The sequence below is a fragment of the Salvelinus namaycush genome, chromosome 10 (genome assembly GCF_016432855.1).
Source record: "Salvelinus namaycush isolate Seneca chromosome 10, SaNama_1.0, whole genome shotgun sequence".
Lineage (NCBI taxonomy): Eukaryota > Metazoa > Chordata > Actinopteri > Salmoniformes > Salmonidae > Salvelinus > Salvelinus namaycush.
In genome coordinates, this window is record NC_052316.1 from 18,411,154 (window position 1) to 18,429,694 (window position 18,541).

General features: G+C 42.7%; 1 protein-coding gene across 2 annotated transcripts in view; it reads right to left on the reverse strand.

The window, feature by feature from the left end:
* Positions 1–18,541, reverse strand: part of LOC120054793 (TLE family member 5-like) — a 42,177-nt gene that overhangs the window by 11,157 nt on the left and 12,479 nt on the right. For both annotated transcript variants that reach the window (XM_039002419.1, XM_039002418.1), the window contains exons 2-3: positions 3,350–3,438; positions 746–809 (exon numbers count right to left, since the gene is read on the reverse strand). In XM_039002419.1, the coding sequence (XP_038858347.1) occupies positions 746–809; positions 3,350–3,438 (153 nt within the window). The remainder of the gene's footprint in view (positions 1–745; positions 810–3,349; positions 3,439–18,541) is intronic.

The following is an 18,541-nucleotide window of genomic DNA, read 5'->3' on the forward strand; positions in this document are numbered from 1 at the left end:
GAGGTGCTTGCGTTAGCAGGCGGCGAAGCGGGGGAACCCGATAGGCAATTAGGGGAGGGGGGGGCAGGCTGGGCTGAAGCTCCACACACACTGACCTGCTGATGGATACGAGTGCAGCGCTGCACAGATTAGATGAGATTAAGCCAGTCAACGGATCAATTAGAGACAGAATATCAGACAGCTACACAGGCCTGGCAAGAGACAATGAGATTAGCGAGAGGTGGAGAGTATGTGTCGGGGGGAGGATGTAGGGAAGAGGGGGAGGATGACATAACGACATCAGAGACAAAAAGACCACAGATGAGATGAGGAGGAATCATAAAAGGGAGGAGAGAGAGAACAACGACATAGAAATACACAGAGAGGAGGGAGAGGCAGGAGAAAAGGCGAAGAGAGAGAAATAGATGGGAACAGGGCTACACAGGAGGAGGGGGTAAAATAGAGTGGAGACATGACAAAAAGAGAGAGAAATCATATGCTCAACATCGCTGCAATACTGCTATATGTTGTAGTTGCAAGACTAAAAGAGTGCCAAATTCAAAACTATCCCATAATAAAAAGGTGAAAGTATGTTTTGTTGAGATATCATATCATTGCAGTGTTTATACCAACTACTGTACTGCCTGTACAGTAGTTGGTATGAATGTGATTCCATGTGACTGGGCTAGCGGGCCCTGGGGCAGACTGACAGAGCAGGGTCACTCACTCACGCACACACAGCACAGAAACACACACAGACTCTCACCATGATATAATGACGCTGCATCTCAGACTTCTCACTTGCCAGCTTGTCACACTCTAGTTTCAAACTGCAGAAAAAGGAGAGAAAAACAGAACATCTTTTTAGTCTCCAGGAAGCATCCATCATATCTCTTCAGAGAGCCAGGAAATGATTTCATCCTTCCCTCAGCAGATCTAACATGGTGTCAATCCACCAAAGGATCCCAAATATACCCCAATAAAAGGCCAATATATACGCCCAGATTGCTTTAAATGTCCTGCCTATAAATAGTGGCTGGTTGGTGAATGTGCAGCTCTGACGCGTCGCAGACAGCCATTAGCTGTAATCATGTCAGTGTGCTCGCTGCAGATGTCACAGGAGGTGACAGGACAAAGGAGGCCTAGTCACAAACTTGGCTACCATATTAGAATGGTTCCGGTGTTGACGTCCCCCCTGGAAAGCATTCTGATTAATAATGATACAGAGGGAGAAGAGTTTACATCAGACAAGGGTTTATAATGGTGTATTTACATTAAGATAGTCTTTGGGATCTGGATCTGTGCCGTCAGTGTCACTGTGAATGACGGCTCAATTAGGCAGAGCATTAGCTGTGGCTATTCTCATCATTGGTCCTAAATGGGAAACTGCTGCTCATAGCCACCACTGATTCTGTCACTTACATGGAAAAATAGTGGATGCAAATGGAATCATAAAAGTGGCGCTGTTAACCCAGCCCAAAGTGAAAAGGTTAAAGAATAAACCACCTCATTACAATTCAAGAGCAGTCCTCAGATTCCCTGACCAAACAAGTGCTCAGGGGGCGCATTTCATTCAAACAGCTCTCTCCCTCCGGCCCTCCATCTCTACTCCTCTTTCGCCTGCAGCCTCCACTTAGCCAAATCGCTTTTCCCTTCAAAAAAAAAAAAAATCCAACAGCAGCCATACAGAGGTTGGTTGTCATGACGACCAGCATCCCCTGCTCTCACCCTACCTGAGACCCTATTGGGATTGTCTTTGTGCGCCTGTGATTGGTGGAGGCGGCCCAGGGGTCCAGAGAGACGCTCTCAAACGACACTTTGATAGAGTTTTATTGCCGCTCCTTCCGCCTCTAAATCGCTCCTGCTGTCATCTTTATTTTGATTTATGTATTCCCTGAACTATTTATGCATGTGAAGGAGGGGGGGGAGCGACAGTTACAATGCTCACTACTATGCTCAGGAGACCGCCTGCAGAACATTTCCCTTTAAAAGTGCTGAACGCAGCGTTCTACAAAGCCTTGTCTATGGCGCTTCAGCTCAAGTCAATAGGCGGCGCATATGCATGCTACGAATTCGGCGTAGAGAACAGGTATTCTTTTCAACTGCTTCTGTCTGCCTCTGAAGGGGGTTAAACGGGGGGGTGGGGGGTTGTCAGGGGAATTACACACCAAAGCCCAGGCACTGAGGTGTTCATGCTATAGGAACAGACTGATGATCAGACAGACAGGAATTTCACACAACGAAAGAACATAGGCTTTTATCTTGCTCTCCTCTGATGAAGCTCAATGAAACAGGGAGGAAAGAACCTTAGCCAATACACACTCTAGTTCCTATACCACAGGTAAAGAGGGGGAACCAGATGCAGTCGGAGCAGTGCAGCTGCTTCTTCAAAGGCTAGAAATCAATAAAGAAGAAACCTTCCTTGGTCCATGAACTCCATTTAAGTCATGAATTAAACAGCAAAACACTGTACACTCTGGGACATCTCAATCCAGGTAAAAATAATTACCTGATACCATCTAGCAATTGCCAATCTTGTTGGGTTGTGGCTATAGTGGTACATCATAACACTGCTTTCTATTGCATGAAAGAACAGAGTTGTAGACTCGGGTTCCAAATGGAAGTGACACACACATCTATTGATCTGCTCCTAAAAAATATGCAGCAGAAGACCATTAGAACAAAAAATGTGTTTGTCTTGCTGTGAATTATTTGGTATTCTAATCATGTAGGTTATGCCCATGTGATTTTGATGAAAGAAGCATGTGGTGCACACTACACGCTTATGGCAATGACCTAATAGAGTAGAATTCAAGTGCTCTAATCTGTACTCTCACCAACAAATATAATATGGTTATGCTTAATAAAGTGATTCACAAAGAGCAGTTTTAGTATCGTAAAGGACAATTCCGCCATTTTTCAACCTCATTCATCATCTCCAGCACCAAACCAGAGTGAAAACAGAGTATTTCTATGATCTGTGGCTGTAAAGAAAAGGTCCTAAAAAAATACTTCTCTGTGACATCACAGGGTAGGATTAAAGTTTAAAAAAAGATTTTCAAACCCTTCAAGTTTCTAGCCCAAGGGAGGGTATTTTCTTACTCCCCACATCACCGCAAATCTCAGTGTTTGAAATTCACTGTTATTAAAATGTTTTAACTTTTGATGTCATCAGGCAGAACGTTTTATTTTTCCCTACAAAATTTAGAAATGTGCCATTTTTTTTATACATATGTTAACACTGGTATTGTACTGGAGATAATGAAACTGATGTTGAAAGTTGGAGGAGTTACCGTTTAACCAAATATACTAGTTCCTCTGATAAGCTGTGGTTGGAGGGTGTGAGTGTGATAAGTGTTAAAAAACGTACCTGTGGTATTGTGCTTGGAGGAACTGGAACTCATCCTTGATTCGGTCACACGAGTCAGAGGTCGTGAATTTCAGCTGCTGCGATGAAGCCTGAGACACAGAAACACCATCAAACATGTCAGTGAAATCAGACAGATCTGGCCTGGCTCACACCAGTAGGACTGAGTGTTGTATTGTTATCAGGGTTGGAACCGAAATTATTTTACAATCGTTTCATTCTGAATAGAATTTAAAAAAATTACTGTTCCAACCTGCAAAATATGTTCTGAACAGCTTCCAAACAAAAAGTACCGGTTTATAATGTTCCTTTGTTAAATTAAAATTACTTTTCCAATCAGTGCGGATAGAGCAGCTTGCTATGGAGCCGGCAAGCTATAGCCTAGTTGTTTATATGCGTGATGGACAGACAAGTGTAGGGCACGAGATGCGACTGACATTATGTGGGCGGGGAGTGAGCAAGAGAGGGTGGAGGCGGCTTGACTTGAAGCGATAGGCATCTTGTTGATGACATGCATTATCTGAATTTGGCCTACAGAATTATACCTACAGAGGAGCACATTCTATGGAGGAACTTTGAATGTCTGAACTTCCGACAGTTGGCTTAACATTAGACCAGAGCTAACGTTAGATAGCTAGCTAAAAAGGTTGTGTGCAGAGCGGCAACAGAATTAAAACTACATCGTACCTTTTTGTAGTTAATAAATCTGATGTGAAACATGATAACTATAGTATCCTTAACTAGCATTGAAAAAGTTAATCCATTCTTCTGTAATTAAAATCTCTCCCTAATTTCTGAATCACGCTTGAAACATAGCTAGTAGGCTACAGTCACCTGTGCTTTGGAAGGGGAGGGGCAGGTTGCATACACACACTAGCAAAAATGTTCAGCTGGCAGGCACACTAGAATAAGTTTGAGTTACAGAGTGAGGTCTTTGCATAGGCGCTTTGTTGCGTTTTTTTTGTGGGACTGAAATAAAAATGCCTTGAACGTTAAAATAATGTTATCAAGCGGTTCCCATGCTTTTAAAATAACAGTATAGATCACTTTGGTTCCCGGTTCTGATTATGTTCCTCAATTTAGTTATTTTCCGGTTTTCGGTTCCGTCCCCTAAACCGGTTCCAACCCGATTGTCATTATAGTAACATTACTTTACAAGCAGTAGTGGTGGTAGATGGACTAGTTGTGTCTTTGTGCCAAACTCACTGCAGCTTTAAATCCAAATAGGAACAAAATCTTGTTATTTTTCAGCTGACCGCATAATGGGTCAAGTGGGAAATCTCTTAAATGTGTGTAGCATTTCATTTAAAAATAACTGTAGGTCTAATATAGTTTAATCAAAAACCTATACAAAATGGTAATTTCCCCACTCCCGTTGACTCACTCCAGTTGTAACCATTGCCACGGCACAATCACTACTTTACCTCCAATGCCAACGTGTCAGTGAATGATGAAGCCAAAAACAGTACAGTATGATAGAAATCCCCGATCATTGTGACATTGGCTAGCTAAGCTCATGTGCAGAAACACTTACAACGTGTCAGTTTGTCACTTTCAGGAGGTTGGAGTACTCACATGTTCAGACATTGGCTCTAATCCAGGTTGTGCCTTTACCGTTCAAGAAAATTAACTAACAAATAATTGTTCACTTCTCAAACCCCAGCCTGGTCAGCTTTGCAAGCGTCCCCGGAAGTCTCGATGTAAAAAAATCCATATTACAGCCTTCGTTGTGATAATTGCGTTGTTTGCTCTATAACCCATTCATTCATACGCCAGCGTTATATACGATAAGGCCATGACAACAAAAATACAGTCAGTGGCGGAATAAATTCAACTAAATATACATTTGTTTCATCACAAAACCGAAGAGCAACACCTGTCTGGTGAAGTACACAAAGCAATTATTGCATGTAACAAACAGTTATGACCTGCAACATGGTCAAGTTCGTTAATGTGTGACAGTTTACTAAACTACTGATTTTAGAACCACAGACTACACAACACAAGTCAGCACAAAGACACCAGGAGCACTTCCGCCGCTATTTCAGAACCATTTCAACTGAAACATTTAAAACGTCAAATCAAGGCTATATGCTTAGTTTAATATACTGAAAACAAACTTAAAGGACATCAAATCTATTTTGTCAAATCACTGTTGCTAAATATCATGTGGCTATCCATTGTACTTATTTCTGTGTGATTGCAAGCAAAACATTTTTTTTTTTTTTACTCACCCTACTTGTAGACTAGTTGAACGGCAATGCCGTCATCCTCTCTTTCATGTTGGCAAAACGGTCTATGGCTCTGTCATATAGTATGTTTTTTGTTGTCATAGGCTACATAGCTAAAGTACTTGCTTGCTTAGCTTCCTTGCTTGGGCAACAATGACCCAGCTAAGTTAGCTAGCTAGTTAACGTGAGCCTAAAAAGGCTAGGCTACAGATTGAACTTCAAATCATCGGAGGCCAGTGGCACTACATGCACTGCATGACCAAAAAGTATGTGGACACCTGCTCTTCGAACATCTCATTCCAAAATCATGAGCATTATTATGGAGTTGGTCCCCCCCTTTTCTGCTATAACAGCCTACACTCTTCTGGGAAGGCTTTCCACGAGATGTTGGAACATTGACGCAGGGACTTGCTTCCATTCAGCCACAAGAGCATTAGTGAGGTCAGGCACTGATGTTGGGCGATTAGTCGTGGCTCGCAGTCGGCATTACAATTCAACCAAAAGGTATTCGATGGGTTTGAGGTCAGGGCTCTGTGCAGGCCAGTCAGGTTCTTCCACACCGATCTTGACAAACCATTTCTGTATGGACCTCAATTTGTGCACGAGGGCTTTATGCTGAAACAGGCAAGGGCCTTCCCCAAACTGTTGCCACAAAGCTGGAAGCACAGAATAGTCTAGAATGTCATAGTATGCTATAGCGTTAAGATTTCCCTTCACTGGAACTACGGGGCCTAGCCCGAACCATGAAAAACAGCCCCAGACCATTATCCCTCCTACACCAAACGTTCTTGTGCTGTCTTTGCGTGCAGAGGCAGTTTGCAACACTCACTACCGAGTTCCAAATGAGGACAGACTATTTTTACGCGCTACGCGCTTCGGCGGTCCCGTACTGTGAGCGTATGTGGCCTACCACTTCGCGGTTGAGCCATTGTTGCTCCTACTTGTTTCCACTTCACAGTAACAGCACTTACAGTTGACTGGGGCAGCTCTAGCAGGGCAGACATTTGACAAACTGACTTGGACGTTGAAAGTCACTGAGCTCTTCAGTAAGGCTATTCTACAGCCAATGTTTGTCGATGGAGATTGCATGGCTGTGTGCTCGATTTGATACACCTGTCAGCAACGGGTGGGGCTGAAATAGCCAAATCCACTCATTTGAAGGGGTGTCCACATACTTTTGTATATCTCGTGTATTAACTTATGGTCAGATCAGAATCACCATCATAATATTGGCCTGTATAGAGAATTAAGTCAAAACCACAAGTTCAAATCCCCATCCATGGCTTAGGAAAGGGACGATTTAGCAAGCTTGATACTTGCTAAATCATGTGTGTGTGTGGTGGGGGGCTCAACATGCTACGGCCGCAACATGCCATACTCTTTTGGTCCAGACAGCATCAGATACATGGGCTACACATACTGGGAGAGGGGCGCTGTTTCCCTCGGTTGGATGATTTCTCCGGTGAGATTCAGTCACTTGCGAATGGACAGAAAATGATGAAGAGGCGATTTTTTTATTGGTCAAATATTTGGCATTCATGAATACACGCCACCGTTCATCGCCAAAATCTTGTAATATGGTTATCAGCTGTCTGTGCAGGGCAGGCAACTGTCTTGTGAGTGCTGAGCAACAGCCAAATGGAGCAGTTGCTATGCCATCAGGACATTACGGGAATTTCCTTAAAATCTCACTCCATTGGGATTTTGGACAATGCTTAGAACATTTCAAAATACAAATTAATGTCCCCTCTGATTTCAATAATGCATCATAGGCACTAAAAATTCAAAGGATCTTCAAAGGTTCTGAGAAATGTGTTGAAAAAAACTGAAGATATAGATTTTTATGGACGGCACACTCTGGCTGCCTGTAGACACTGTGATGATAGGTGGTAGTCTAATAGTAGACACCTTTTCCTAAAAGGACATGGCCGGTTCCAGATCTGACAGACTGATACATGAGGGTTTGCCAAATGTTTCCATAACTTAAAGATTTCCTGACTTTTGATAGCCAGTATTCTAACAATCAGGAGACAAAGTTAGGCTAAATGCTAAGCTACACATTCCCTTACTTACAAATCAAAACACTTGGCGACCAAGTGAAAACTGCTAGATATAAGTAGGCCTAATCCATTATCATTATCAACTAAGCAAAATCTCTACACATGCCTATCCGACAGACTTCAAGTTCCAAGCGCTCTAACCTTTAACATTATCTATCCATCCAGCCAACCGTGGCAAAGACAGAGCAAATAGCAGCTATATTGCCTACACAAGACAAAGCCTGTGTCAACAAAAGGCACTTAGGGACAAAACACTAGCTGGTTGTTCGCTGCTCTTCCCGCCCCAGCCCTGCAGCACCACTGAAGTCAGCCTGGCTCTGCAGGTAGCCCCCAGACAGTTTTTTTTTTGTGGGGGGTACTGGGGAGGGGTGATCTGGTTGCCTCTGTGTTTAGCACAGTATGCAAACGTTTAAAATACCAAAGGTTCTTTGAGTCAATAGCCTCAGGTGGAGCTTTCCAGTGCAGAGAGAGAGAAAGGGAACGAGAGAGAAAGTAAGAGGGAGTGAGGGCCCCCAGTGTTTCTTCCCATAAGTTCCTCCCACACAGTAGTCTATCAGCCTCACTCCGAACACAGCTCCAACCCGGAGTAGGTAGAAGTTGCCCTTTAACCACAGATACAGGGTCAGATATTTTTTTTTATCCCCTAAGGGTTAATGTTAGGGTTTGAGGTAGGGTAATCCGATCCTAGATCTATGGTAAGGAGCAACTTTTGCCTCGAGCCAATGAAGAAGTGCCGAAGCGAGAGGCCCCGTCTTCGGTCTTTCCAGCAGGTGGCGTGTATTAGCATTTAAAAAAAAACATTTTTCACTAAGCCAGGAGTTTTTGTATGGCCAAATGAGTGTGTGGAATTTGGTCAACAAAACATGTAATGGCTTATTTTCTACATGAGGCTTATTTGATGGAATATACGTTTTGTAATGCTTAGGTTGTTACGAGTGCACTGACAAGAGGAACACGTCACAGCCTGGCAACTTTGAAATAAAACAAAACTTTATATCAGTTGTTCACATGCGTATCTGCCCTCTAATTGGCTAGAATGGTCCCACCTGATCTCACCTCCTCCCAACTGCCTTCCATCTTTGAAGGCAGTTGAAGGCTCTAATTGTTAGAGCGGCCACATGAGTATCTGGTAAATATAATGGATAATCTATGCCCGAGCGCCCCACATATGCAGGCCTCTGACCTTTAACCTCACCCACATGCAACCTTTGAAGTACTCTAGGCTATATAAACATGCAGTATGGCTGAGCCTACTGTTGGTGGTGTAGTGCTGTAAAGTGACCAAAAAGAAAAAGCTCTGTGGGACCTTCCAAGCACACAACAGATGGACGCACATAATGTTAATGAAATACTGCCGTAATACGGTGACACATGCCATCTGGTTTGACGAAAAAAAGGTGCCTGCCCTGCACCCGCGCGTGTGTATGTATTGGCCCAAGTATGTGAGGTAAGCACGTCTCGATCCAGAGAGAGGACATAAGCCTCCATAAAGATGCTCTGCTGCCTGTGAAGATAACACCTAGTCCTTGGAATGAAACATGCACACACACATACAGTACCAGTCAAAAGTTTGGACAAACCTACTCATTCCAGGGTTTTTCTTTATTTTTACTATTTTTCGTCACTGTAGAATAGGTAAGACATCAAAACTACAAAATAACACATATGGAATCATGTAGTAACCAATTTTTTTTTGAGAATCTTCAAAGTAGCCACCATTTGCCTTGATGAGCGTTGTACGCTCTCGGCATTCTCTCAACCAGCATCATGAGGTAGTCACCTGGAATGCATTTCAATTAACAGGTGTGCCTTGTTAAAAGTTCATTTGGGGAATTTCTTTCCTTCTTAATGTGTTTGAGCCAATCAGTTGTGTTGTGACAAGGTAGGGGTGGTATACAGAAGATAGCCCTATTTGGTAAAAGACCAAGTCCATATTATGGCAAGAACAGCTCAAATAAGCAAAGAGAGATGACAGTCCATCATCACTTTAAGACATGAAGGTCAGTCAATACAGAAAATTAAGAAGTTTTAAAGTTTCTTCAAATGCAGTCGCAAAAAAAATCACGCTATGATGGAACTGGCTCTCATGAGGACCGCCACAGGAAAGGAAGAGTTACCTCTGCAGAGGATATGTTCATTAGTTCCCAGCCTCAGAAATTGCATCCAAAATAAATGCTTCACAGAGTTCAAGTAACAGACATCTCAACATCAACTGTTCAGAGAAGACTGTGTGAATCAGGCTACTAAAGGACACCAAATAAGAAGAAGAGACTTGCTTGGGCCAAGGAACACGAGCAATGGACATTAGACCAGTGGAAATTTGCTCTGATGAGTCCAAATGTGAGATTTTTGGTTCCAACTGCCGTGTCTTTGTGAGACGCAGAGTAGGAGAATGGATGATCTCTGCATGTGTGGTTCCCACTGTGAAGCATGGAGGTGGTGTGATGGTGTGGGGCGCTTTGCTGGTGACACGGTCAATGATTTATTTAGAATTCAAGACACACCTAACCAGCGATAGGCCATCTCATCTGGTTTGTGCTTAGTGGGACTATCATTTGCTTTAAACAGGACAATGACCCAATACATCTCCAGGCCGCGTAAGGGCTATTGAACCAAGAAGCGAGAGTGATGCGGTGCTGCATCAGATGACCTGGTCTCCACAATCACCCAACCTCAACCCAATTGAGATGGTTTGGGATGAGTTGGACCGCAGAGTGAAGGAAAAGCAGCCAACAAGTGCTCAGCATGTGGGAACTCCTTCAAGACTGTTGGAAAAGCATTCCAGGTGAAGCTGGTTGAGAGAATGCCAAGAGTGTGCAACGCTGTCATAAGGGCAAAAGGTGGCTACGTTGAAGAAACTCAAATATAAAATGATTTGCTTAACACTTTTTTGGTTACTACATGATTCCATATGTGTTATTTCATAGTTGTGATGTCTTCACCATTATTCTACAATGTAGAAAACAGTAAAAATAACGACAAACCCTTGAATGAGTAGGTGTCCAAACTTTTGACTGGTACTGTACATACAGTTGAAGTCAGAAGTTTACATACACTTAGGTTGGAGTCATTAAAACTAGTTTTTCAACCACTCCACAAATTTCTTGTTAACAAACTATAGTTTTGGCAAGTCGGTTAGGACATCTGCTTTGTGCATGACAAGTAATTTTTTCCAACAAATGTTTACAGACAGATTATTTCACTTATAATTCACTGTATACTATTCCAGTGGGTCAGAAGTTTACATACACTAAGTTGACTGTGCCTTTAAACAGCTTGGAAAATTCCAGAAAATGATATCATGGCTTTGGAAGCTTCTGATGGGCTAACTGACATATTTTGAGTCAATTGGAGGTGTACCTGTGGATATATTTTAAGGCATACCTTCAAAATCAGTGTCTCTTTGCTTGAAAAGAGGGAAAATCAAAAGAAATCAGCCAAGACCTCATTAAAAAAAACGTAATACTGCTCAGGAAGAAGACGTGTTCTGTCTCCTAGAGATGAACGTACTTTGGTGCGAAAAGTGCAAATCAATCCCAGAACAACAGCAAAGGACCTTGTGAAGATGCTGGAGGAAAGAGGTACACCGGGTTCCCGTTGTGCCCTCCCATGGGTTTTTGTGTGTGTGCTGGTATGCCCTCCTTGTCCATGCATTGTGTGTGTGTGTGTTTTGACTGCCATGCTTGGCCTGCCTTGCAGTCTATGTTTGCGAGTGCACTTCACTAGAAGTGATAAAAGTAGAATAATCCCCTTTAAAGCGTCTTAACAAGGTCAAATCAGCTGGGCTCAGGGTGGGGGATAACCGCATCTCAGGAATGGGGGTAAGCCCGGCCTGGTCCATGGAGATAAAAATCAAAATCAAATTCCTGGCCCAAACAGGATTAGGCTCCCTGTTGCTGTATCTAAAGCCCAGTCCAATGCTGAAGAGACAATCCAATTCCTCAGCCCCTAACATGCATGGGTTGGCCTGGCCCTGAGCCAGTCAGACCTCTGTCTCTCTGCTCACTGGGTACAGTGGCTCTATAAGCATATCAGGGTGATTCCTCATGAAACCAACATTTAATTCATAGAATGGTCTTTTGGAGGAAGGATTGTTGACATATATTTGTATCTAAAAGCATAATTGGGAATATTTAATCAAGGTTTGCATATTTATCACATTCTGGCCTTTATATTTTTGAAATTTAGCAGGCTCTCTTATCCAGAATGACCAGTACTGAGTGCATACATTTTCATACTTTTTTCTTCATTCTGGTCCCCTGTGGGAATCAAACCTCCAACCCTGGCATTGGAAGCACTATGCTCTACCAGCTGAGCTACATGGGACAGCCTTTCCCTTTAAGACATAATGTTATAGAGGTGCTACAAAGCAAAAATTAGTGTCATATGAAGCTATACCGCTTGCTCTGAAATATGAGTGGTATTAATTTATGAAGATAAATTATGATTTGGCAATTTTTATATATACTCACTCTACGGGCACATTTTGTAAAAAATTATTTCATTATTATTTAACTAGGCAAGTCAGTTAAGGACAAATTCTTATTTACAATGACGGCCTAGGAACAGTGGGTTAACTGCCTTGTTCAGGGGCAGAACGACAGATTTTTTACCTTGTCAGCTCGGGGATTTGATCTAGGAACCTTTCGGTTACTGGCCCAACGCTCTAAACACTAGGCTACCAACCGCCCCATATCAAAGTTCCAGAGTGGGATCTCTGCTAGTTAAATTAATGGCCATTTTATACTGAGAAATTGGCGTAGTAGGCAATGTAACCAATCACAGCCCTTCTAAACCCAGAGGCGCAACATCTCAAGACTTCCGGGAAAACAGACTAGAATGGGGTTTGAGAAGTCAATGAGAAGTGAAATTCTTCCTTTAATTTTTCTCAATCTAAACATGCAATTTGCATGTTGACTGCAGGAATGTCCACCAGAGATGTTGCCAGATAATTTAATGTTAAGTTCTCTACCATAAGCCGCCTCCAACATCATTTTAGAGAAAATGGCAATACGTCCAACCGGCCTCACAACCGCAGACCACGTGTAACCACGCCTGCCCATGACCTCCACATCCATCTTTTTCACCTGCAGTATCGTCTGAGACCAGCCACCCGGACAGCTGATGAAACTGAGGAGTATTTATGTCTCTAATAAGGCCTGTTTGTAGGGGAAAAACTCCTTCTATTTGGCTGGGCCTGGCATATCTGTATTCAGTCATGTGAAATCCATAGATTAATGCATTTTATTTAAATTTACTGCTTTCCTTATGAACTGTAACTCAGTAAAATCGTTGCAATTACAGCATGTTGCGTTTTATATTTTTGTTTAACAATATAAAACATTTGCCAAATCATAAGTTGTATATTTTTCTATATTCATAAATTAAAGAATTGGTATTTTAAAGCAAAATACTACTAAATATTAGAACAAGCAGTAGTTTCATATGACACCAATGTTTGCTTTGTAGCACCTACAGATATATTCTTTGTTATGTAGGTCTGTGTGCGATGTTGTGTTCCTATATGCGTTCATCATAGGTAGGTAGAAGGTACTGTTTCATTGTAGTTTGTTTTGTGTTTTAGTGTAGGTTTGTGTGCAGGTTTAATGTTCATGAATCCATATGAAGTTCTAATACAGATTTGCGTTATGTATCATATTTCCTTTTCCCTCTAATTACCCATTTGAGAGATTCCCTGCTGGTTTGGTTCCACCCTGAATGTGGGGATTCAGAACAAACCCCTCTCTCGCTCTCTCTCCAGTGGCGATGTAAACAGGGAGCTGGAGCTCCAGGAAATGCAATCCCCACACTGCTGTTCCCCTCAGGCAGGATTTACACTGAGGAGGATGTTTTCTGATGATACCCGGTGTTATTGTCGGTGTGTGTGCGCCTGTGTGTGCATGCGTGAAGCATAGCCGCTCCCACAGAGTAATCGCACTCTCCTGCCTTTGTGGTCTGATCTGCTGAGCAGAAACATAGGATTGGGTTTGTAATCCTTGTTAACTTCTTATGACTGGGGGGGGGGCAGTATTGAGTAGCTTGGATGAATAAGGTGCCCAGAGTAAACTGCCTGCTACTCAGGCTCAGAAGCTACGATATACATATTATTAGTAGATTTGGATAGAAAACACTCTGACGTTTCTAAAACTGTTTGAATGATGTCTGTGAGTATAACAGAACTCATATGTCAGGCAAAAACCTGAGAAAAAAATTTCAACCAAGAAGTGGGAAATCTGAGGTTTGTAGGTTTTCAAGTCTTTGCCTATCCAATATACAGTGTAAAATTTGGTTTGATTGCACTTCCTAAGGCAAAGACTTGAAACCCAACAAGGTCACTGTGCATAGTGCCAACGTGAACAAGTAAACAGCAAAATGTAGCAAGTGCAGCAGTAGACTTCTCTACAGTGTTTCTCCCCCAATCCTGGTGGGAGTGCCATGGTGCCCCTGGTGTCGGGGCAGCTGGACACTCGTGCTCTGCGGACGCCCGCTAGATGTCAACAGTCTTTAGAACCTTGTTTCAGGCTTCTACCGAAGGGGGAGCGGATAAGAGCTGTTTGAGTCAGGTGTCTGGCAGAATGCTATGAGCTAAGACAGGCACGCGCCAGTGAGAGTGAGCACTGTTACCTTCCATTTCTAAAGACAAAGGAATTGTCCGGTTGAAACATTATTGAAGATTTATGTTAAAAACATCCTAAAGATTGATTCTATAGACCGTTTGACATGTTTCTACGAACTGTAATATAACATTTTTTACTTTGTCTGGACTAAGTGCCTGCGCCTCTTGAATTTGTGAACTAAACGTGAACAAAAATTAGGTATTTGGACATAAATGATGGACTTTATCGAACAAAACAAACATTTATTGTGGAACTGGGATTCCTGGGAGTGCATTCCGATGAAGATCAAAGGTAAGTGAATATTTATAAATGCTATTTCTGACTTCTTGACTCCACAACATGGCAGGTATCTGTATGGCTTGTTTTGGTGCCTGAGCGCTGTACTCAGATTATTGCATGGTGTGCTTTTTCCGTAAAGCTTTTTGAAATCTGACAGCGGTTGCATTAAGGAGAAGTATATCTTTAATTCCATGTATAACACTTGTATTTTCATCAACATTTATAATGAGTATTTCTGTAAATTGATGTGGCTCTCTGCAAAATCACCGGATGTTTTGGAAGCAAAACATTACTGAACATAACGCGCCAATGTAAACTGAGTTTTTTAGATATAAATATGAACTTTATCAGAACAAAACATACATGTATTGTGTAACATGAAGTCCTATGAGTGTCATCTGATGAAGATCATCAAAGGTTAGTGATTCATTTTCTCTCTATTTCTGCTTTTTGGGACTCCTCTCTTTGGCTAGAAAAATGGCTGTGTATTTCTGTGACTAGGTGCTGACCTAACAATCGCATGGTATGCTTTCGTCGTAAAGCCTTTTTGAAACCGGACACTGTGGTGGGATTAACAACAAGTTTATCTTTAAAATGGTGTATAATACTTGTATGTTTGAGGAATTTTAATTATGAGATTTCTGTTGTTTGAATTTGGCGCCCTGCACTTTCACTGGCTGTTAAGTCGATCCCGTTAACGGGATTTCAGCCATAAGAAGTTAACCTCTCTGGTATGCTAGCGTCCCACCTCGACAACAGCCAGTGAAATTGCAGGGCGCCAAATTCAAAACAGAAATCCCATAATTAAAATTCCTCAAACATACAAGTATTATCCACCATTTTAAAGATAAACTTCTTCTAAATCCCTCCACAGTGTCCGATTTCAAAAAGGCTTTACTGCGAAAGCACACCATGCGATTATGTTACGTCAGCACCTAGTCACAGAAAACCATACAGCCATTTTTCCAGCCAACGAGGAGTCACAAAAAGCAGAAATAGGGATAAAATGAATCACTAACCTTTGATGATCTTCATCAGATGGCACTCATAGGACTTCATGTTACACAATACATGTATATTTTGATAAATAAAGTTCATATTTATATCCAAAAATCTCAAGTTTACATGGTCAGAAATGCATTGTCTCAAACAAACATCCGGTGAAAGTGCAGAGAGCCACATCAAATTACAGAAATACTCATCATAAACATTGATAAACGATGCAAGTGTTAAACAAACGAATAAAGATAAACTTCTTAATGCCACCGCTGTGTCAGATTTCAAAAAGGCTTTACGGAGAAAGCACACGTTGCGATTATGTTAGGTCTGCACCTAGCCACAGAAACCTGGAGGAAAGAGGGGGATGCTTGTAAGCCGAAGAACACCATCCCAACCGTGAAGCACGGGGGTGACAGCATCATGTTGTGGGGGTGCTTTGCTGCAGGAGGGACTGATGCACTTCACAAAATAGATGGCATCATGAGGCAGAAAAATTATGTGGATATATTGAAGCAACATCTCAAGACATCAGTCAGGAGGTTAAAGCTTGGTCGCAAATGGGTCTTCCAAATGGACAATGACCCCAAGCATACTTCCGAAGTTATTGCAAAATGGCTTAACGACAACAAAGTCAAGGTATTGGAGTGGCCATCACAAAGCCCTGACCTAAATATCATAAAAAAATTATGGGAAGAACTGAAAAAGCGTGTGCAAGCAAGGAGGCCTACAAACCTGACTCCATTACACCAGCTCTGTCAGGAGGAATGGGCCAAAATTCACCCAAATTATTGTGGGAAGCTTGTGGAAGGCTACCCGAAACGTTTGACCCAAGTTAAACAATTTAAAGACAATGCTACCAAATACTAATTGAGTGTATGTAAACTTCTGACACACTGGGAATGTGATGAAAGAAATAAAAGCTGAAATAAATCATTCTCTACTATTATTCTGACATTTCACATTTTTAAAATAAAGTGGTGAGACAGGGAATTTTTACTATGATTAAATGTCAGGAATTGTGAAAAACTGAGTTTAAATGTATTTGGCTAAGGTGTATGTAAACTTCCGATTTCAACTGTAGCTCTCTCTCATTATATATACACTGCTCAAAAAAATAAAGGAAACAACACAATGTAACTCCAAGTCAATCACATTTCTGTGAAATCAAACTGTCCACTTAGGAAGCAACACTGATTGACAATAAATTTCACATGCTGTTGTGCAAATGGAATAGACAAAAGGTGGAAATTATAGGCAATTAGCAAGACACCCCCAATAAAGGAGTGGTTCTGCAGGTGGTGACCACAGACCACTTCTCAGTTCCTATGCTTCCTGGCTGATGTTTTGGTCACTTTTGAATGCTGGCGGTGCTTTCACTCTAGTGGTAGCATGAGACGGAGTCTACAACCCACACAAGTGGCTCAGGTAGTGCAGCTCATCCAGGATGGCACATCAATGCGAGCTGTGGCAAGAAGGTTTGCTGTGTCTGTCAGCGTAGTGTCCAGAGCATGGAGGCGCTACCAGGAGACAGGCCAGTACATCAGGAGACGTGGAGGAGGCCGTAGGAGGGCAACAACCCAGCAGCAGGACCGCTACCTCCGCCTTTGTGCAAGGAGGAGCAGGTGGAGCACTGCCAGAGCCCTGCAAAATGACCTCCAGCAGGCCACAAATGTGCATGTGTCTGCTCAAACGGTCAGAAACAGACTCCATGAGGGTGGTATGAGGGCCCGACGTCCACAGGTGAGGGTTGTGCTTACAGCCCAACACCGTGCAGGACGTTTGGCATTTGCCAGAGAATACCAAGATTGGCAAATTCGCCACTGGCGCCCTGTGCTCTTCACAGATGAAAGCAGGTTCACACTGAGCACATGTGACAGACGTGACAGAGTCTGGAGACGCCGTGGAGAACGTTCTGCTGCCTGCAACATCCTCCAGCATGACCGGTTTGGCGGTGGGTCAGTCATGGTGTGGGGTGGCATTTCTTTGGGGGGCTGCACAGCGTGTGCTCGCCAGAGGTAGCCTGACTGCCATTAGGTACCGAGATGAGATCCTCAGACCCCTTGTGAGACCATATGGTGCGGTTGGCCCTGGGTTCGGTTGGCCCTGGGTTCCTCCTAATGCAAGACAATGCTAGACCTCATGTGGCTGGAGTGTGTCAGCAGTTCCTGCAAGAGGAAGGCATTGATGCTATGGACTGGCCCGCCCGTTCCCCAGACCTGAATCCAATTGAGCACATCTGGGACATCATGTCTCGCTCCATCCACCAACGCCACGTTGCACCACAGACTGTCCAGGAGTTGGCGGATGCTTTAGTCCAGGTCTGGGAGGAGATCCCTCAGGAGACCATCCGCCACCTCATCAGGAGCATGCCCAGGTGTTGTAGGGAGGTCATACAGGCACGTGGAGGCCACACACACTACTGAGCCTAATTTTGACTTGTTTTAAGGACATTACATCAAAGTTGGATCAGCCTGTAGGGCGGTTTTCCACTTTAATTTTGAGTGTGACTCCAAATCCAGACCTCCATGGGTTGATAAATTTGATTTCCATTGATCATTTTTGTGTGATTTTGTTGTCAGCACATTCAACTATGTAAAGAAAAAAGTATTTAATAAGAATATTTCATTCATTCAGATGTAGGATGTATTATTTTAGTGTTCCCTTTACTTTTTTGAGCAGTGTATATATATACACACATATATATACACACACACACACACACACACACAACCTCTTTCAGGTAATACATTCAATGCAGTATCAGCCTTGTATTTAGCATAATATGCATAATAAGCTTCTAACATACTGACCGGACACATCGCGTGCGCGAGCGTCGCAAAACAAATTTAGAAATCCATGTTATTCAATTATTGCACCCACACTGCTTGCGCGCGCCAACGAGCGCCTGCGATGCCAAGGGCTAAAATAGAAGTCATTCCTATTTCTGACGCAGACCGCGCTGAAAGTCATCTCCTCATTGGTTTATAGAAGCAGGTACCCACGTACCAT